The 20433-nt window shown below is 40.8% G+C and overlaps 1 protein-coding gene across 2 annotated transcripts in view; it reads right to left on the reverse strand.

Annotated features, from left to right (window-relative positions):
* DCLK1 (doublecortin like kinase 1) overlaps positions 1-19071 on the reverse strand; it is a 226023-nt gene extending 206952 nt beyond the window's left edge. For both annotated transcript variants that reach the window (XM_050978589.1, XM_050978584.1), the window contains exons 1-3: positions 18815-19071; positions 15419-15807; positions 5703-6049 (exon numbers count right to left, since the gene is read on the reverse strand). In XM_050978589.1, the coding sequence (XP_050834546.1) occupies positions 5703-6049; positions 15419-15794 (723 nt within the window). In that variant the 5' untranslated portion in view covers positions 15795-15807; positions 18815-19071. The remainder of the gene's footprint in view (positions 1-5702; positions 6050-15418; positions 15808-18814) is intronic.
* Positions 19072-20433: the final 1362 nt, after the last annotated feature.

The following is a 20433-nucleotide window of genomic DNA, read 5'->3' on the forward strand; positions in this document are numbered from 1 at the left end:
CTGTGCTGAGATACAGAAGATAAGATGCACTCAACATTTTTCCTGGTTTTGAAAAATGTTTGAAAATGAACAATAAGTGCTATTTTGAGTGGATTGCAGCTACAACTTCATAAATCCCAAGAACACGCCCAACCAGTCACCCTTAAAATTAAATGCACCTTCTTTGTTAAGATTACAAATGCTGATGTAAATCAAACTTACAGGCAAACACAAAACTAGTCACTTGCTGCACATATATTTTATTTTGGTTAACATTCCTTTGGTCTAGATTGTTGTTCAATATACACTACCCAAATGCTGAGATGAGAATGTTATTCTGTGAAGGACACCTACCTTCATTTACGGAGATGTTTCTGTACAAAGGACAATCCAGGTATCGAGAAAGACATTTGAGATGTTTAATATATCCTAAAAAACAGTACCTTTGGCCAAAAATTTACTGTACAAAACAGATGCTATTATTCAAATGTTTTTCACTGGTTAAGAACAAAACCATAAAAATCACATGCTCATTTTAGGTGTAGGTGCAAACACTTGCTTTTGCTTCCTTAAGAGAATATCTTTTTAGAATAGTGGCATTCCTTTTAAAAACTACAATATCACGTGTCCTCAGAATGAGAAGTCCACCGGAGAGGGACTGTGTTTTTGCATCATAACACAGCCAGTTTATAGGGGGTTTCCACTAAAAAACAAAAGCATATTACACTCAGTGAAGAAGCTTCAAGCTTTCCAGCACTGTGATGTTCCCTTTCCTTGCAGTCACAATTCTTTAATAGGTAATTTAATGGCTTAAAACAAGACATCCTATGCCTCACACTGTACCTTCTGTAAGGTATATGTCTTTAGGTAACTGTGGCAGTATTTCACACCTGTAAAGGTAATTTGATTTGTTTATGAGGAAAAAAAACAGAACAGATAGTGAATTTTATTCTGGTATCTCTGGCACTGACCATTTATCTGTCTGAAGTCAAATCAACAGCAATACACAAAATCAATGCATATACAGAAAAATAATTTGCATGTTTGCATCTTGTTAAGCTAAGCAAACCACCTGTTCAAATAAGTAGGTCCTATTATGAACCAGATATTTGTTCCACCAAAAGCACACGCAGGATGTACAAGGTAACAAAGCACTGTGGTCCAACCTTTAGTCTTTGTCAAAACACGCAAACTGTAAATACCTTACACTAATATACACATCATAATACTTCTAAAAATGGCACTGTTTCACAATATTGCTGTTAAATGTGACCTTGATAGCTTTCTCCCCTTTCAGTCATTGGTGTTCTAGAAGTGCACCAAGCAAAGAGAAACCAGATAATGCTTGCAACAAAGCAACTGGGCTCTATCTCCACACACAGCTTGTGTCCTCAGTGTCTGCACTGTGTCCACACACTGCCTTTTTTAAGGCCATTTTTAATGCACATCAAACTAAAAATGCCACCTTCTGTTAAGGAAAGGTTAGAAATCAAACTACAACAATGCAGCTACAGTAAAGCAAGACACATTTCAGTCATGAGAAAGCATTTCTTCTCTGCACAAGTATGTGATCATATTAAGGGCCAATGCTGATAATATCTCTTCATGAACCTAAACATCAGGTTAACCTAAAAAATTGAGTAGTGCTCCTAGTAGGAGCATGCCCTCATTATCTGTATTCCTACAGGCAGCCATTACACCTACTCATTCTATTTTCATTTTCCTTACATAGCAAAGTTGGCAAGGAAAACGCCTCAAGATCTCCCCCTGGAAAGCTTTTGAATTTGGTCTGTGCTCATAAGACTGTTAAACACTTCTGAGAGTCCCATCATCTTCTAATGCATCACTGTGGCATAGGGAAGTAATTCTACCTCTTTCTCTAGAGTAAAAAGACCCTCGTACCAGTGGAAATTAAGTGTATTCATAAAAGTATGTAGAAAACTATTCCAGACACAGTGTGAAACCTATCCAGCTCTGAGGAGTCATTAATAATTAAACTACAAAAGTATGCTAAATGCAGGCCACTGGTGTGCCTTATAATCAGATTGCAGTTGTATATTGTGCTGTTTTTAGCACAAATGAAATTATATTCTAAGGCTTATGAGACCTTGAAGTCAAAATACAAAATCTGATGGGCTATAAGGAAATGCAAATAAGCCACTAGTTACCCTGTTTTTAGTAAGGAGAAACTTTTTTATTATTATTTAATAAAACTAAAGTAATGCATGAAATCCTAAGTCAATACCCACCCAATACTGGAAAACATCAAGTTTAGTCCCTGAACTGCCAATCACCCAATGACACAGACTGGCTAAATTTGTTGGGGTATGCTTTTTTTGAGGATTGCTTTCTTGTGTTTTTTTGTGTTTAGTTTACTTTCTTGTTTTTGGTTTGGTTTCTCCCAAACACCTTTCTTTTGCTATTCCATAATTAAAAAGTTGAAATGGCTAATACAACACACCTACTTAATCAAGTCCTGGAGTTCTAAGAAACCCTGACAAAGCATCGTGTGCACCAAAACTTACTAAATTTTCCAAAACCAGGAAGGAATTTTTGGGATGGGGAATCAACTGGATGTCAAATGAGAGGTTTTCTCCTGTTAATTAAACTTTCCTTAAGTTCTGATTGTCTAAGTACTACCTCTTTCATCATGACAAACTCTTTACATTGTCATCAAATTTTATTGGCCATTATTTAAATTCCTCTCAACTGAACAAAATGTTTATTAACATATTTTAGAGATACAGATCAAAACATCACAACTAACAAGGCCATGTGAGGACAAGTATTTAAGTATTTACAGGTATTATTTTTCCATGTGTAGTGTCATTATGGCACAACCACCTAACTTGGATGCCCAGTTAAGTCTCTGACTCCTGCTGCTTTCTTTTATTAGCCTGGGGCATCTAATGATAGTATCCAGCCACAATATACATACCACACTGTCCACCTGCATTAACAATGCAGGGGACTCATTATTGCTTCAGAAGGGCAATTCCAGGGCTGGCCTCATAAAATAACTCAGAAGAGAGGACAGTACAGAACAGCATGTCTCTAAGTTTCAATCCCAAAGAATGATCCCAAGAGGGCTTTATTCTCTTATCCTTACAATATATTACTTTTTTTGACTCAGAGCTTCAAGATTTTATTGCTTTTTAAGCTAGTGATGAAAGATTTAATCACAGATTTGTTAGATTTAGCCTTTCAACACAGCCTTTTCCAGAACCTTCAGAACTCCAGCAGGAGTCACAGTAGAAGTTTCCAACTACAAACAGTACTGGAAAAATGTTGGATTTACCATGGATTTCCTCCCAGTAATAATTCACAGCTTGAATATAGCAATAAAAAAAAATCTATCATGGTGTCCCCAGCGCCATCTGGGAGATCAGGCTTTTGGCAAAGAAAAATGGAGCAGCAATTGCCTAGCAGCACAGGAAATCAATGACTTCCCCACTCAGGGCTGAGCAACAGGCTGCTCCTGCTGAGCACGGAATCATTCATTTCCCTTCCTGCCAGCAAAGCTGCTCCTTACATGGAGAAAGCAAAGTCTCTGTTACACCTGCTGGACGCACACAGCCCTTCCTCTAAACCCTGACCTTACCAGGGGGGCTAGACAGCAAGCTGCACAATTCCATGGGTATATCCAAAAGGGGAAGGAGTGTGGAGATGGCAGTCTCTTGAGAGAGCTTCTGGACATGAGGGTTTCAGGCTACAAGGTAGGCAACAAAAACACCTCTGAGTTAAGCTCAAGTCAAAGCTCATGAGTTGACAAAGGATTCAATGGAACTATGCCAACATAAGGGCCAAGAAAATCTGGTTACCCCTTTTGCCCCAGCAGTAGGATAATACTAAGTAATTTCAGGAGTTAGAGGTCCAAAACAGGTGCAAAGGGTTTTTTTGTGGTTTTTTTGGGGTTTTTGTTGGTTTTTTTTTTGTTTTTTTTGGTTTTTTTTTGGTTTGTTCTAAGCAGGAACATTAAAGGGGATCTTTTAAATACAAAAATATAAAAGTGGAGCACATTATCCAGGAAACATTGGCATCCTTCCAGGCTGCACTTCTTCAGAGCTAAACAAGTTTATTTACATGTAAAATACAAAGCACATGTATTCCTTTTTTACTGAGAGGTTTGCAGGAACTGGAATAATCATTCAAGATCTTCTGTCAATGTCATGCAGAGACAACCACTGACCTTTGTAGCTTTAAAATCTCAACTTTTTCCTCAAATTTACTAGTCTTAGTGCTCCCTGGAGCATGAGACAAGAAAGAACAGGAGTTGAGAGTTTCCCCCAACACCCACTTCAACTTTGCTGCAGACAAAAAGAATTTCACATCCACATTTTCCTCCAGGTTAAAGTTCCCAATAAAGTCACAGTAAGGAGATCATTACAGGCATGTACACAGTCACCAAGAACTGTACTTCTGTATGTAACTGGTGTCAGAGGTTACTGATACAAAACAGCAGACAGAAGGGACTTCTGGTCAAGCCAGACTTGGCCCTGATTTGAACCAGTGTTCTGAATAAGCGGCTTGTCCTTTGAACAGCCCTCTCTGAGATCAGAGAGTACTGCTGTAGCTGTTTCTGGAGCTATGCCTACACATCAGCCCCAGTAACTGCAGATGTGTAAGGACATCACCAGATCTTGCTGAGCACTGTTTTACCTGTATCAGGCAGATTTGGCAGCATCTCACAACAGCAACACTGTTTGCTGCTTATCTGTGCATCATTGAACCTAGAATCTGTACAAACACAGCCGTATTACAGCAGCAATATCACGGTCTCTAGCAGCTTCTAGCTTCTCAGGGAGACTTCTTCAGTTTAATAAGTTACATCTGTAAATGCAAATATCTGCCTTATTTCTCTAGAGTCACCATTGCTCTAAATCAATTCAGGTCATGCTGAAATTAGCCTTGCCCTTCAGCAGGTTAAGAGCTTCTCCCGTTTTGCTATAATTAATACATGTCCATAGAAAAATTACAAATAAAGTGAAAGATAAAAAAGAAGTAGGATTATTCTGTAATATTTTTTCGTGTCCCTCTATCCCTAAGTTCAATAAGAAGCCTCTCAAAAATCTCACTCTGCTGCAATTTAATAAGTCAGCAAAAAAGAGACTCTGTTTGAAGGTATTTCACAGAAGAAATGACATGAAACCTACAAAAGACTCCTCAATAAATGTGAGCCCCACACATAATCCTACCTTTATTCCTGCAATAAGGAAAAAAGCTCATTCATTTTCTAAGCTTGCACCTTCTTCATTGTCCATTTTAGGTGCAATAAGATTTATCATTAGTCACTCTGGAGAGCAGTAGGTCTGCATTTATCATGGTGAACCGCGTCCTCACTTTGTTCTTACAGTTTACGGAAAGCCAAGCGCAATGACTCATAAAACTGCTGCAAGAAAAAGCTGAAACAAGTTAACAGAATGAGCTTAAGTGACATCCTTCATCCTACGCTTCCGGCGTGCAGAGCCAAAACCACATCACACTTTCAACAGAACAGATTTAGAGCTATTATTCATCATAAATGGCAAGACCCTCACCAACGCCAAGTAATGTTTCATGGTGTTCCTGAGCTGCTCACAGATCTTAAGCACTCTATAAGCAGTAGAAGGTCTGGCTGTACGTTCTAAAGCAAATGGGACTCTTTTCTGCTAATGCACTACTCTTTTCCTCTTGGAAAATTATATTTCCTTCATGCTGAGAATGGTCATCGTGAACATTCTTACCTGTTTTCCATCTAGCGTGTACAAGCGTTTAACCACCCCTGAATCCAGCTTGATGGCATCGGTTATATCAGTAAGAACCTGTTCAAAGGAATGTGCTGTCTTCTTGTTGAGCAGAATCCGGACTGCCTTCCGTGGCTTCACTCCGCTCCTGATGATGGTGACCAGTTTAGGCCTAATGAAATCCTTATTCTCTTTTGTGTCTGGAGCACCTCCTTTAGCAGTAGCAAGAGATGGCACTGAACGAGAAGTAGAAGTTGTCTTAACATTCACTGACCAGTTGGGGTTTACATTCTTTGTGTACTCCAGTTTCTTGAAGGGTTCTATGGAACCACATACATAACTTTCCCCTGTGGAAACAAAAGCAGAAGTCCAGCAAGTCAGATTGGAGGGGGAAGAAAAAAAAGAAAAATGCAGGAAAATACAAAATCAAATCATTCTCAAATTATTAAATATTATTCTTATCATTCTTGATCTACAGCACATAAATATTGATCTCTTCCCTTCTCAGATGCTACTGACTACAAAATGAGTGATCACTTAAAGATCACTCTTCAGCTAACTGTTCAAGAAATACTGTTACAAAAATCATTGAAAGCTGCAGTTTTCTTATCAGAAAACACTATTTGCAGTGGGGACCACTGCTGTCAGTAAACACAGTAAACAGCGTTTGTATTTCACCAGCAGCCCAGCCTGAGCACATTATCACAGTACTCCCCCAGCCCTCATGCTTAAGTGGCCCACTCCTAAGAAAACATCAGGCCCCAAATATTTCAGAGGAAATACTATGAAACATTACCAAACAATATAGGCTACAAATAATGTTTTATAAGAAGGTGGATGAAGGTGTCATGGAAATTTGTTAACATTTGATTTTTCTTTTTAAAGCTTTAGGCATCATAAACCCAGGATATGTACAGACAAGAAACCTCCCTGTAATATTATGACTAAATATATAATATCTGGGAAAATGAAGACAAAGAGTAGCAATTACAGACTTCTCATCACAACAAATTTACCATACTTAAAAGAAAAATAGCGGCTATTAGTTCTTCTTTCTGTTGGAGCATTATCTACAGTAAAATATTTTTGCAAATACCACACCCACACAACTTCTGGGGAGCTAGAAATCAGCCAGAAAACCCAGCTCCATGTAGATGAGCACCTGAATCCAGTCCAGCTGAAGGCTGCTGTGTAAGGGGCACCTGCTTGGGTGCTCCCAAACTCCCCCATGAGCTTGACTGTTGCTGTGCTGACAGTAGCAATGGATGAGTTGGATCAGCTCAGTGATCTGACTGAACATACCAAAGACACTAATTTTGCAACATCAAGCTGATCCAGTTCATCCTCTGTCTGAGGAAAAACAAACAAACCAACCAAACAAAAAACCAAAAAACTCAAAGAAACCAAAACCAGATCCAGCAAGACCACACCTTCTGGCAGCCTACAGTTAAATCACAAATAATGCAAGATCCTTTCCTGAACAATACCACAGAGACATCTGAGATGTTTTACTTCTTCTGGGTTCAAGAGTTCACTGCATGCTAATAGCACAGAGGCCTTCATGTCAGAAATTTAGCCCAGGGTAACAAAACCAGAACAAAACTCAGTGATGCACCTCCTTTGCCAAAAAAACATGTAAGAACCAAAGATATTCCTAATGACCCCTAACCCTAAGGAAAGAGGACTCACAGTTCAATCATTAAAAGAAAGTTAAATATTAAAAATTAATTTCTGAAAAGAAATTTTAAGGCTTCAAGGCACCCAACCCAATTCTGGAGACATTGCAGCACACAAGGAATAGATACAGAGAGTCACCACATCTAAAAATGGAGGCAAGCAACACTGGGACTTGAGGCTTGTTTAAAGGTAGGCATTTCCTTTTAGTCACTGCATATATACAAGATAGACAGATATGCATATGGAAACATCAGACTAGAAGGGATCAGCTACAGTAATGAGTGGTCAAACAGTGCAGGTTCTCTTTTGTCCATGTCCTGTCCAAGTGTTCTAGTATTACCTTCTCAGTTAGTGCCAGGTCAGAATGCACCCACCGAACCACATCCACGAAATTAGAAACTTTTAAGGAAAAAAAAATCCTACTATGATTAAGACTGTATTAAGATCAATATAATAAATACCAGCTTTATAAAATTATTTTCAGAAGACTCTTTAAAAAAATTTTAAGCAAAATTTATTCTTCTCTACAGTTGTGTTTGCTGTAAGATGTAAAACCCACCAGTAACCTCTTATTTTGTTTTTTGGAGGGGAGATATAAATCTGGATTTTGTGGTTCAGTTCTATTAGGGAAATTGTTCACTGCAGCTGCAGAAAATAACATTTATTTAAAATCAAGTCCTCAAATTAAAACTCACTTCTCAAAGGGTAGGCTCATAAATAAATGTTGATACACAGTGTTCTCAGAAGATTTACATTTAATTTATTAAGAACTCTTTTGGTTCCCCTTCTTGAAAGGACAGCGTTCCACATGATTTTTAATATCAGGTACATTTAAAGGTCAGATGGATTCCTTGTAGCATTTAACTGCACATCAGCTCTTCATTACAAAACTAAATTTATATGAATGATCATTTAAAAAGGACCAATAGAATCACTGCAGGTTTGGGATTGTTTGAACATAAGCACTTTTGCCCTTTCCTCATTTCCAGTGGTACCATATCACTAAAATATTTACACCAAGATAATTTTTTCCCTTCAAGAGGCTCATATTTTTCTAGAGAACACCTTGGAGGTAGAGCATCCAGGGCCTTCAAAGATTAAATAACCTATATAAAATAGTTCTTACTAAAGGTAACAGAAATACAGACACTTCTCCCATAATGTTGTTATTTAAAACTATTTTAGATATTAGCTAGGGACTGCAATTTTCATGCATGCTGGTCCTAAGGGTCAGGCCTGTAAGAATAAAAGCCTTTAGCACCTCTGGTGCTTGTATGCAGAGGAATCTCAAATAAAAGGACTGAAGGTCTTCACCTAGATTTTCATTCCCTTATTTTTCACCAAAATCTCCAGGAGAGAAGACTGTAAAAAGATTTCACAAGGGGCATGACTTAAAAGTCCACTAAATCCATCTCCTGCTTTAGCTATTGCTTCTTCATCATCAGCTTTGAGTAACTGGCAGCTGGAAGAAGAAAGTAACAATCTCCAGACACTAGATTCCTAACAAAACAAGTGTTGAGAAGGATTCTTTGAAGAAACTGGATCAAGCAAAGGGCACAGACAACAAAGCCAATTTAACAGTGACAATTTGATTGCAGCTCCCTGGGAGAGGAGAGCAAGTGTTTCACAGTGCAGTCATCTGTCACTAATGGAATTTTGACTCTTGATTACAGTATCAATAGCCATTAGGAAAAGAAAAGGGGAACACCAAGTTGCTTTGGGAGATCTGGCATCTAGGGAAAAAAGTGATTATTACACCTTAGGAAGTATCCCTTTCCTGAGAGCCTCTTCACAGCAACAGAGCAAATGAAACACACCTACCACTGGAACCTTTCAAAAACAATGCACAGTGCTTGTTGGTCAGTTTCAAACTTTTGGTCAGTAACCTTACACTTTAATTTGTATAAATGCTAAACACTTCTGGGAAATGCCAAATGGAACAATAAAATAAATCTTAACATTGAGAAATTATTCATAAAGCTAATCACGTAGAAGGGCAGATTCCAAAACATTGTTTATGCTTTAAAAAAAAAGGAAAAGAAAAGAAAAAAAATAACCTACTACCTGCAGTTGCACATCTGTCAAAATTCAATGTAACTGACCTATCAGAGACATGCAACACTGGAAGATAGTTCTTATGGGTCATGACAGAATTTCAAGGCTTGCTTCACTTATTAAATATTTGTAGAAATAATATCTGTGTGTACAAAGTGGATGCTAAGGAGACATTGAATCACTGCACCTAAGTACTGGAGCTTTCCTGATGCAAGTGTCTCCCTGCTTTCCACATTGGTATCAGCAATTAGTTTGTTTTCTTCAGCTTGCTGATATTCTCCCTATAAGAATGAGTGAGACATCTCTTAAAAGCCATTTTTTGTGTTGCTTCTTTGTGCTTAAGGTGACTTGGCCTAAAATGGCTTCATGAGGACACCAGTCATCATAGGTGGAAACCCTGGAGAAGGAAGAGAGAACCTGTTTGCCTCTCACAGAGAGGGAACATCAACCCCTCTTTGTGGAGGTCAGGATTTAACCATTTATGGAAAATGGTGTTGATTCCTTGGAGTACAGTATGTAGTAGGAATGTAAAGTTAATTTATTAATTAGCAGTGATTTATTGGGGTCCATTTCTCCAACAGATAGGACAAGAAATATGTTAAGAGGATGGGGAAGCAATTAGCACCCCCAGCCCTCCATGCCTAAGCATACGTGCCTTTCTTCACTTCTACCCTTTGGCTTTATACATACAAAAGGCAGAATCTCAGTCTCTCAGGAGAAAGGACAAAAAATTCTCACAGCGCCTCACTACACAGAGCAGATTGCAAAAAGAAGATGACCTGAATGAAATAAATTACTGATACTTGATAGCTCCCAAATGTGTTAGTTAATAGAACAATAACCTACTTTAACTACATTGTTGCTGCCTTGTCTTCCTGCAGGGTCTGAAAAAAATGCAACAGTGCAAAAGAGATGGAGCATCTACAGGAAATAAATCTGACCTACACATGTCCAAGCAATGACATGCACCAGAAACTTCAAATCAGATCTCCTCTGACCTTGGAAAGGACTTCATTCACAAACTTACTTTCTTCTCAGTTCAGACTAAAAAGTTGGGATTTTTTTCCTCATAAAAAATACTTCCTCTGTCCCCTCTGTTACAAGTAAGATAGACATTGTACACACTTTAAAAAAATCCCACCAAAAAATAATGTAAAGCACCCAGAATAAGAAATCACATGGACTTCCAAGAAGCTGTTAAGCAAGATGATCAACAGGCTAATGGATGAACAAAATAATCAAATAAACAGTGCCAGAACAACCCTCTACTATTTTATGCAACAGGATCATTCAGCTGTTTGTTTATTAAACAATATAAGGATTGCAGCCATTTCTGCCACAGGATTCAGTCCAAGTTTCCCTAAATTTGATAGCCCTGGATCAAGTCCATGGTAAATATCCAGTGTAAATTTAATCCTACAAACAAATGTCCACATAGATTCAGCTCCACAAACATTTAAACAGATACTTTAGTATTATTATTTTGATAGCACATTACACATGCATATGAATCTTTCCAGCCCATCAATTCCCAGCTGCTGAGGTAGGCATGATCTAGAAGAAAGAAGCCATTAGCTCTAGAGAGCATCAGGGACCAATTACTACAGCCTGGCCTGGCTGGGCTCCTCACCAACAACACCCGAGTGGTTGGCAGAGTCAAGAAGGCAGCAGGAATACTGGGAAGGAGAAGCTGAGATATGAGAAATGAGGTGACAGTAGGAGTAGCAAGACCATACACAAAACAAGTCAGGAACTCTTGCAACCCATCACTTCAGCAAGGAGACGCTGCCTTTTGAACCCTGCACTGGCAGGCAGCTCCTCTGCTGCTCTGAGCACAAACTGCCTGCCTCCATCACGGGAGCCTTCCCGCAGTCCTCATGTGACCCAGCATTTCCTCTGCCCTGCAGCAAGGTTCACATCTCCCAAGAGTTATTAGCTGGCTACAGCTTTTACTGGATTTTAAAGCTGGCATATCTGCAGCCTTTCAAACTGCTCCTTCAACAAGGCTTGTGGCTCTGAGGGAAACCCTGAGAGGCATTCATTTTTCTTTTTGAGGTTATTCCTTAAAACTGTTTTTGCCATTATGCCTACACAAAACATGCAGACACAAACAGAAGTCTTTAGAATCATTTGGCTGTGCACCCAGTATTGACCTGTGACAAAATTGTTTCCCAGTATGCTCTCAGCCTTGTGGTCTGGGGCTTCCGGCTGGTCTTTGACTGCCAGCTCTCAGCTGCAGGGTTAACTTTGTGGTAGGTATCGTAGAAACTTAAAACAATCAATTCTGATGCATACCCAAAACTCTGAGGTAATATTACAATAAAATTAATGAGAAAGAGATGCAGTTCTGGCTACAGATTGATTCTGTGGTCTTTGTTCCACATAACAGGACCCCAGGAGTAAAAACCGTAAATACTCTATTTCACAGTCACCTTGCAATGTTCATTATTTATTTTGGGGGTCAGATACAGTTGCTCTAAGGTTGATACAGTTTTGGAGAAGCAAAGTTCCTTCCTGAAACTTCCTTTACAGCTAAAAAATTTAGCCTTCAAGAGTAACTTCATCTTTATTGTTTCTACATGCTTTGATTGCATGTCATGCCTAGGAAATAAAGTCACATCACATTCAGAATCCATTCTTTAAATGTAAAAGGGTCCTAACATCAGGGCTGACAAAAAGAAGGAACTTGGATCCGTTGCATTATTTCCTTCATGTAGGATGACAGAAGTTACAGACCATGTGAAACTTTTTACAACAGTACATACCTCTTGTTATCAAATTCCAATAAATCTAACATGCATAAGTCTTTAAAAAAATTAAAATTAAAAAAAAAAAAAAAAAAAAAAGGTGGGGGGGAATGGTGGGGACAAAAACAAAAAACCAAAATCAATAAAACCAAAAACCCACAAAACCCCCATGCCACGGGATGTCATTACTCTCAAATAAAGAGAAAATGTGTCCATGCATCTCCAAATAATCTACATCACCAGCACACAGCCATGCCAGCTCTGAACTGTATGCAGAATGAAACTAAATATAACTAAAGCAAAACAGCTCTCTTACAATCTTTTTCCTTTAGGACTGTATTTCATGCAATTCTGTGTATTTAGCTCTGGGATGAAAGACAGTGGCTGCTGTCTCATTTCCCTCAAGAGCCTTTCTGTCTTTATGTACCACATGAGAAGGTATGAGTACAGGAACTTCCTCAAAGGCAAAAACCAATTCTAAAATCAAGGCTTTATACATTTGCTTTACATTGCAAACACCAAATCAATGTTCCCCCAGTCACGTACAGTTATACAAGTCTAAATAAATTAATTAGTGAATTCACACAGGAAGGGAATATTCTCACCACGAAGAAAGCAATACTTGATATTTCAGTAGTTGGAGCACAAGTGTCATTTGGCAAGAGGCAAAAATCAAGTGATTTTCCAGCTATTTAAACACAAAGCACAGCTTCAAGCTAATTAATGCTGTACCAGACGAGCCAAACTCTAATAAATTTGTATAGTAAAGAGTGGAAGAGGCTTATGCAAAAACCATCATTGAGCTAATAATATATGAACCCGTGCTCCACTGTGAAGTTCTGTGAGTGAAACAACTCACCCTGCAGTTTTATACAAATAAACAGAAGCCCCTTTTCAGATAGAATGAGGATGTAGCTCTCTTCTTCCACACAAAGACTGACTTCTGTAAATCCCACAGTCCTAATGGGACAAGAAAACAAGACTGTCCCCCTTGAACTATACCAGGAAGGGAAGCTGTATTCATTGAAAGGGTAAGGAATAAAGTCCCACAGGACAAAAAGAAATCCCAAATGCCTTCTTTAAAATAAACCTAGGCTCTTGCACTGTCATTCATTTTGACTGACTGATTAATAGCTGGTTTTATTCTTCACCAGGATGCCAAAATAAACCAATCTTACAGGTTGCTGGATTTATTTTTGAATTCAGTTCTTTATTTTCAAAGCTGGTTCTGACTGGCTGCAAAAGGACTGTGCAAATCAACATTAACATCAATGAAACTTGCTTCTTGTTGAGCATACCAATCAAATAAGCAAGTGCACAAAGGCTGCTTTTACACAGACGTTGATTAATATTGGTCTTTCCTCCCAGAAACTGATTTTCTCTGGCAATTAAATAATGTCCTGACAAATATAATTTTAACTGTGCCCTGAAATTGATAACATTGCTCCTCAGACCAGTTTCCTTGCTATTTCACTACACATCTGGTCCTATCCCCCAAACCTGCTACTTAGGCAGACAATCCCGCCCCTTCAATTTTCTTTCTAGATCATCTTCATGTTGTCCCCTACTTTCCTTTTTACAAAAGGAAGATTATCAAGAATATCAGGTTCTCAATACTTGAAAAGCTTTCCTCTGCTAGGACACAAAAAGGAGACAACCCAGTGGTGGCTGAACACCTGCTATGCAAAGCTGTGCTCATCTTTCAGGAGCCACATTTGCTATTACCCTTTTATTCTCCTCTCTCCATATTAGCCTTATTCTGATCCTCTCATTACATCCTGTTACTGTAAGTTCTCTCACCTGCTGCTAAAAATGAAAATCACTTAGAAATTACAATCTCTGTTACAACTCTAAATTGGCTGTCTGGTGGCTATCTATCCATTCTTTACTGGTTTGTCCATGGCACACCAGGGCCAGGGGTAGGATGGAAGCAAAAATTAATTAATTGTTCCACCTTTACTTTCTTGGAACACAATCAAGTACCTGCATTTAAACTTCACAGGTAAGAAATGCTCTCATTTATGGCCATGTGATGGTCAATGCCTTCATACTCTGTACATTCTGATGTTTTACACTAGAAACCCACTGCAGTCCAGAAGCACTTCATGTTGGAAAAGCTACTTTAGCTATTTTTAAAACTTGTGAAAAGTACTATTAATTTTTTAAGTTTTAATATTCAAATTGATTAATGCTGACAGCTTCTTTTGAAGCAATAGAACTATCACTGAAGGAGTGATAAATTTGTTCTCAATGGGCTAATTAATTTACTGGCATGTCTGACATTTGACAGTGACCAAGAATTGTCAGTTCTGACTAAACCACTGGTGATGGTTTATAGTGCAGGTACATGAGCCTTATTTAATAGACAACCTAAGATCTCTGCAGCTACCTGAAAGGAGATTGTATCAAGGTAGGTGTTAGTCCTCTCCTCACAAGTAATAAGCAATGAGACAGGAGGAAAGGCCTCAAGTAGAGCCAGAGCAGGATTCGATTGGCCATTAGGAAAAAATTCTTCATGGAAAGGGCTGTCAAGCACTGGAACAGGCCATTGCTGTAGGTTTTTAAGATGTGCAGATTTGACACTTAGGGACATGATTTAGTGGTGGCCTTAGTTCTGGGTTAACAGGTAGACTCAGTGATGTAAGAGGTCTTTTTCAACCTTACCAATTCTGTGACTGGGGAAAAGGGATATGCTACAGAGGAAAAAAAGTTTACAATCTATCCCAGCTGAATCATGGCTATGATATTACTCTTTTAACAGGTTGCCAACCTTCATGCCATGCAATGAGAGGCTAGTATTTTACTTAAGACATATTTACCTGTAGAGAAGAGGTACATCTCTTCACTAGGCTTCACAGACTTAAAAATCCAAATACATCTGAACTGAATTTCACATAGGTTTCATTAGCAGCGCAGAACTTTTGAAGTTTAACAGACTAAACTCTCATTGGTTTGACCTTGCATCTTTATGAAAAGAAGGATTAGATACAATCTTCAGGATACAGGACTATCAACACTATGTTGAAGTGAAAAGGTTAGACACATTCAACAAGAAGGAAAAAAGTAGCAAGGCAACAATACTTCAAGGCATCATTTAAGATATCCACAATTCTAGTCAGACAGACCATTGAAAATCCTTTATCAATAAGAATACCATTACCTCTTTTTGAAAGACTTAAAAGGTTAGACAAAGGCCAACTCAAACTTAACTTTACACCTCGAGATCTTACTGCTCACCTTCTACTAGCTGGTCCAAGGAGGAAATCTTCTTGGAGCCATCAATTGTGTAGATTGTTCTCACTCCCTGGGGCAGGTTCACATTGTCGGACAGAGTTCGGGTCAGGTCAGCCAGGAGAGCCTCGAAGGACCTGAAGCGGTCGGGGCCGATGGCATATACAATCCCTTTGAAGTAGCGGTCTCCATTACGGTAGAAACGAACTTTCTTGGCTTTCTTCTCAGAACTCAGGGTCTGGAGAGTACGGGTTCGGTAAAAGCTGCAGTGGGCACTGTGGGTAGGGCTGGGCAAACCATTCACCCGGGACCCTCTGCCATACCGCTGAGCTTTATCACGCTCATCAAAATGCTCCAGCTCCATATCTCTCCCAAGGGACATCTTGGAGTTCAACCTAAGGAATGCACAAGAGGAGAGAAAAAGCTTTAGAAACTTATAAATTTTAAGGCAGCTCAATTTAAGACGTCCTGTTCTATACATGGCTCTTACAGAGGACTACTTCCTTGGCTGAGAAGAAAGTTTGAATAAAACCATGCTACATTCACATGGTCATTTCACACATAAGCCTCTTGCCATGCCTGAAGAACTACATTTAAGTTAGATGTCCTAATCATGTCACTGATGAACCCAAATGCTGACGATAAGCAAACACTGAGAAGTGTTTGTTCAAATTCAGTATCTCAGAAAATGAGGTGACCAAGTTGACCTGCTGGAAAAAAGGAATAAATGCATCAGCTTTCTACTTTTTCTCATGTTATATTCAGGTGCTATTTGAGTCTCATCTACCTTCTCAACTGGTTGCCCCCACTAAACTCTTGGTTGCAACTGTGATCTCAAGAGGTGATGTTTCAGAAAGGCTGCAAGTTACCAACAACTAAGGAATTAAGAAATTTTCAGAGGAATAGATCTGGCAGGTTGGCAACGAGAATCAGAACTATCACAGATTCAGTGGGTCAATCCCAGTGTTAAAATCTACCTGCATATTCCAACCATTGGTTTCCTCACAGCCTAAGCTTTGTAATAAATTATTTCAGTTGCCCTTGCACAAATGCTTTACACACTCTGAACCAACAGAAGGGCTCAAATGGCACAATATTAAAGAAAAAATATACCAGAAGACAGTGTTTTTCAATGAGCAAGCTACTTCAGGGCTCTATGTCTAGCAAGGTATATTATTAATATCTTGAGTCTAATAATCAAATTGATTAAGGCCAACAGCTTCTTTTGCCATCACCAAAGGATTGATAAAATCAGTGACATTGAGCAAATAAGCAATCGGTGTCTCCCGTGTTTGACTGTGAGAAACACCAGTTTCTCACAGTCAAACACGGGAGACACCGATTTGACCAAAACAATCCCAGTTGTTCAATACAGTTTACATAAACAGAATTTCACATGTTCTGCAATAAAACCAAAGAGGCAAATACTTCTGTTACTTTTTGGACAACCAAAACAAGACTAAATAATACAAAGTGCACATTTATCTTTGCAAACAGAAGACACAAAAATACATAAAAATAAAATAATCAAAAGATCATTAGGTTCTAAACATATTAATTTTAATTTAGGAGCCACCTAGATTTGCAGTTGTCTGCAGAATAGTAAAGCACTGGAAGTTTATTTATAGCACAGATACATAAGACCTAATTTAGAAGTGGCCTCTCTCATTGATTTCCAATAAAAAGACAAAAACCAGCAGGAACTAGCTTTGTTTCAACCACTCATAATGATGCGACCATTAAGAAAAAAAGATGTATTCAAATCAGCTGTAGAACAGTGGGAGGAAACAGAGGAAAACTTACAGATGCTCTTTGACTTGCAAAAGTTTGTATTAAACCAATGATTATGCAGCTGGACCCTAATGGTGCAAAGCTGTAGGTGATGTGCTCAGCAACTTCTCAGAGCAGTCCATGTGCTGGACCAGCACAAGCACCTAAGGCAAATGTGGGGCCCTAGTGGAAATTATTTACCCTACTTTGGTTACAGCTCACAACTGACTTTGTTGCACTGACACAGGATCATATGCTTATGTATAAATGCAGGATTTATACTTGTAAATCCTTCAGAAGCACCTACACATAGTACAGCATATGTGTTTGCTTATATATGTAAAAAAAAGACTAATTCTGCTTTTCCCATGCACACTACATCCCATTTCAGTGAAATGAACAAGAACATTTGCTGTGGCATTTCACTCTATAGGTTAAATGCAAAATACAGCTTAGTGGCCACATTTTAGGATTGAGAACACACCATCACTGCTTCCATGTTAAAAAAATGTTGTCAGTTATTTTAATTCCCATCCAATTCCAGTGAGAACCTGTTATTCAGATTTAAACAATCCCAGAAAGCACAATTCAGAAACTGTATCTCTGAAGCAATTCCCGTGCCAAGAAAAATGGATTTTTCTTAGGTCTGCTGCTACCTTTGCTGAAACCATCTCTAATACACCCCCCTTCAAAAAAAAAAAAGTTTAGACGAAGATATTCTCTTTCAGCTTTATTAATTTTGGATGAGGGGCAAGAAGTGTGAGTCACTGTCCTTTCTTCCACACGTTTATGCTTTTATCAATAATGTCTTTAATTCCCAAATACATCCTTAAAGCCGAAATAGAGCTCCCCTTTAGCTCCACAGACCTGGTATGTAGAGAAAAGCGTGTCTAAACCACAAGGTCAGAGCAGACAAAGAAATCCTAAACAATTTGATCTGATGTTTCCGTTTGTGTGTATTAATATATAGTCTTATACAGGCAGATACGCAAAAACGAAGAGACACGCCCCTGAATAACCACCATGCCAACATTTCACACCCTAACATCTGTTAAAGAATTATTTATAATACAGGTGTGGGTGAACATTTCCATGAAAAAAACACGCATGCTGATTTAAAAAAAAAAACCCCACACCACGCCGCGATGTGACGGGGACCCAGCGCAGATCATACGGCGACTAAGCAGCCGGATGACCACTAGCCACCGGGGGAGGACGGCAGGTTTGGTGGGGGAACACGGATACATGCGGCAGCGGGTTCACGAAAAGATGGGGTTTATCTTGCAGGGGTAGGGGAACCGTGTGTGAAACACGCCCATTCCTCCGGAGGTGGCACCGGGCACCTCAACCCCCCGCGGGCTGCCCGGCGCGACCCGCGGGTGCCCGGGGCAGCGCCGCGCCCGCTCCCCGGGGCCGGACCGCACTCCCGCAGCCCGGCGCTCGCTGCGCACCCGCGGAGCCGCCCGCGGAGCCCGGCGGAGGCCGCCGCCCCACACAATGGGCACAGGTGCATCGCTCCGCGCCGCGACCGCGCCCCGGCGGCCCCGCACGCCGCAGCCCCCGCGCAGGACAGGACAGGGCAGGCACGGCCCCGACCCCAGCCCCGGCCCCAGTCCCGGCCCCGGCTCTTACCTGTTCTCCGCAGCTTGGCGGGCACCTCCTCACTCAGACCTGCCGGCCGGGCGCGGAGGGAAGGCGGCGGCTCGGAATGGGAAGCGGCCAAAGAGCGGCGGCTCCCGCCCTCCCCCCGCGACCACCCGGCTGTAGGCGCAGTAGTTGCCGCAGAAAGCGGCTCTGCTGCCTTTGTTACGCCTCCCCTGGCTGTAGCGCGCTGCTGGGGAGCCCGGGCTGCAGCTGCTTCGCCTTTCTTCTGCTGCTGCCGGTTGCAGTGATTTGCATTAGCCCGGCCCTCATTGAAATGCGGCTCTTCACACCAGCCTCTCCCAGGCGCTCTCCAGAGGGCGGCGCCGCCGCCGCTGTCTCCCCCTCTCTCCCTCCCGTTGCGGGGCCGCTCTTCCATCGGCGCTGCGGGAATGCCGCCGTCGGAGCCGCTCCGGGCAGCGCGCCCTGCCCGAGCCCTGCCGGGACCATCGGGCACTATCCCGGCGGGCTTGCCTCAGGACACATCCCGGCCGCACCGCGGGTCGCTGCTCGCCCGGCGCCTCCCTCCGCCCCGGGCAGCCCTGGCCCGTGAGACGTGCCCAATACGGAGCTGCCTGTGCCCGGGGTAGAGCTGTGCCTGGCGAGGGGGGCATCTGGCCCGAGTCCGAAAAACGCCTTGGGAAGTAATTTTAGCAACTGGGTATTTTGGCATTTCCAGGAGGTTCGCCTGGGCGTGGAGTACTGAAATCCCACCTAGTCCCCAAAGGCCCATGACAGGGTTTGGGTGCTGAAGGTGGGATTGATGAGGAATTTAGGCATTAAAACCAGGAGCCATGCTTATTCATACCACTCCCTTAGTTACAGCTGACCTTGGAGGTGACTAACTTCCATAGATGTTACAGGTTTTAGGATGAAATTTCTCAGAACATGTATTTGGCCAAAGGCATCTCAGGGTTCATCTACTGAGTCACCCAACCCCTGAACCCATCAGGTCTTGGAGCATGTTTGATAAGTCAACCTCCCTGCAAAAATTCAGCCATGCTTTCTCCTCATAGGTTTGTTATTCTTCACTTTAGTGTCAAAATTTCAGTGGTGAGATCCTTCTCGAGGTGAAGGATCTGGTTTGCTTCCCTTTGTGCAGGAAAAACTTCAGCCCTCTTCTGCTTGTCAGGTAAACAGCCTATGGTCCAGGGGGACATGGAAGGGAAGAAAACACAGTCTGTCCCTTCTGTTGGAGCTGCTCCACTCTGAAAGAATTAAAAATGCATTAGATCAGAGAGAGGGAATTAGTCTGTAACCTCATGGTTATGGCACTCATTTGGGAAGGACAAAAGATGGCTTTGTGTGTCTGTATTAGAGACAATTTATGTGTTTTATATTCATAAATCCAGAGACAATCAATGGAGCAGGGACTTAAGCCCAGGGTGCCCTGCACCCTTTAATAGACCTTTAATCAGAATAGAGCTCCTGTTTAATCTCTCTGAAGGCAAACCCAGCCTTCCATCTACAAAAAATATAAGAGGCTCAAAATAAGAAGGGGATGGAGCGCTCCCTTTCTTTTCTTTTCCCCTAGAGAAGTCCACATGTAGGTTCTCAGGAGACAGGAGATTCCCTAAAGGAGAAAAATTAATTGTTGCCTTGTCTTCATC

Source organism: Serinus canaria, chromosome 1 (genome assembly GCF_022539315.1).
Source record: "Serinus canaria isolate serCan28SL12 chromosome 1, serCan2020, whole genome shotgun sequence".
Taxonomy (NCBI): domain Eukaryota; kingdom Metazoa; phylum Chordata; class Aves; order Passeriformes; family Fringillidae; genus Serinus; species Serinus canaria.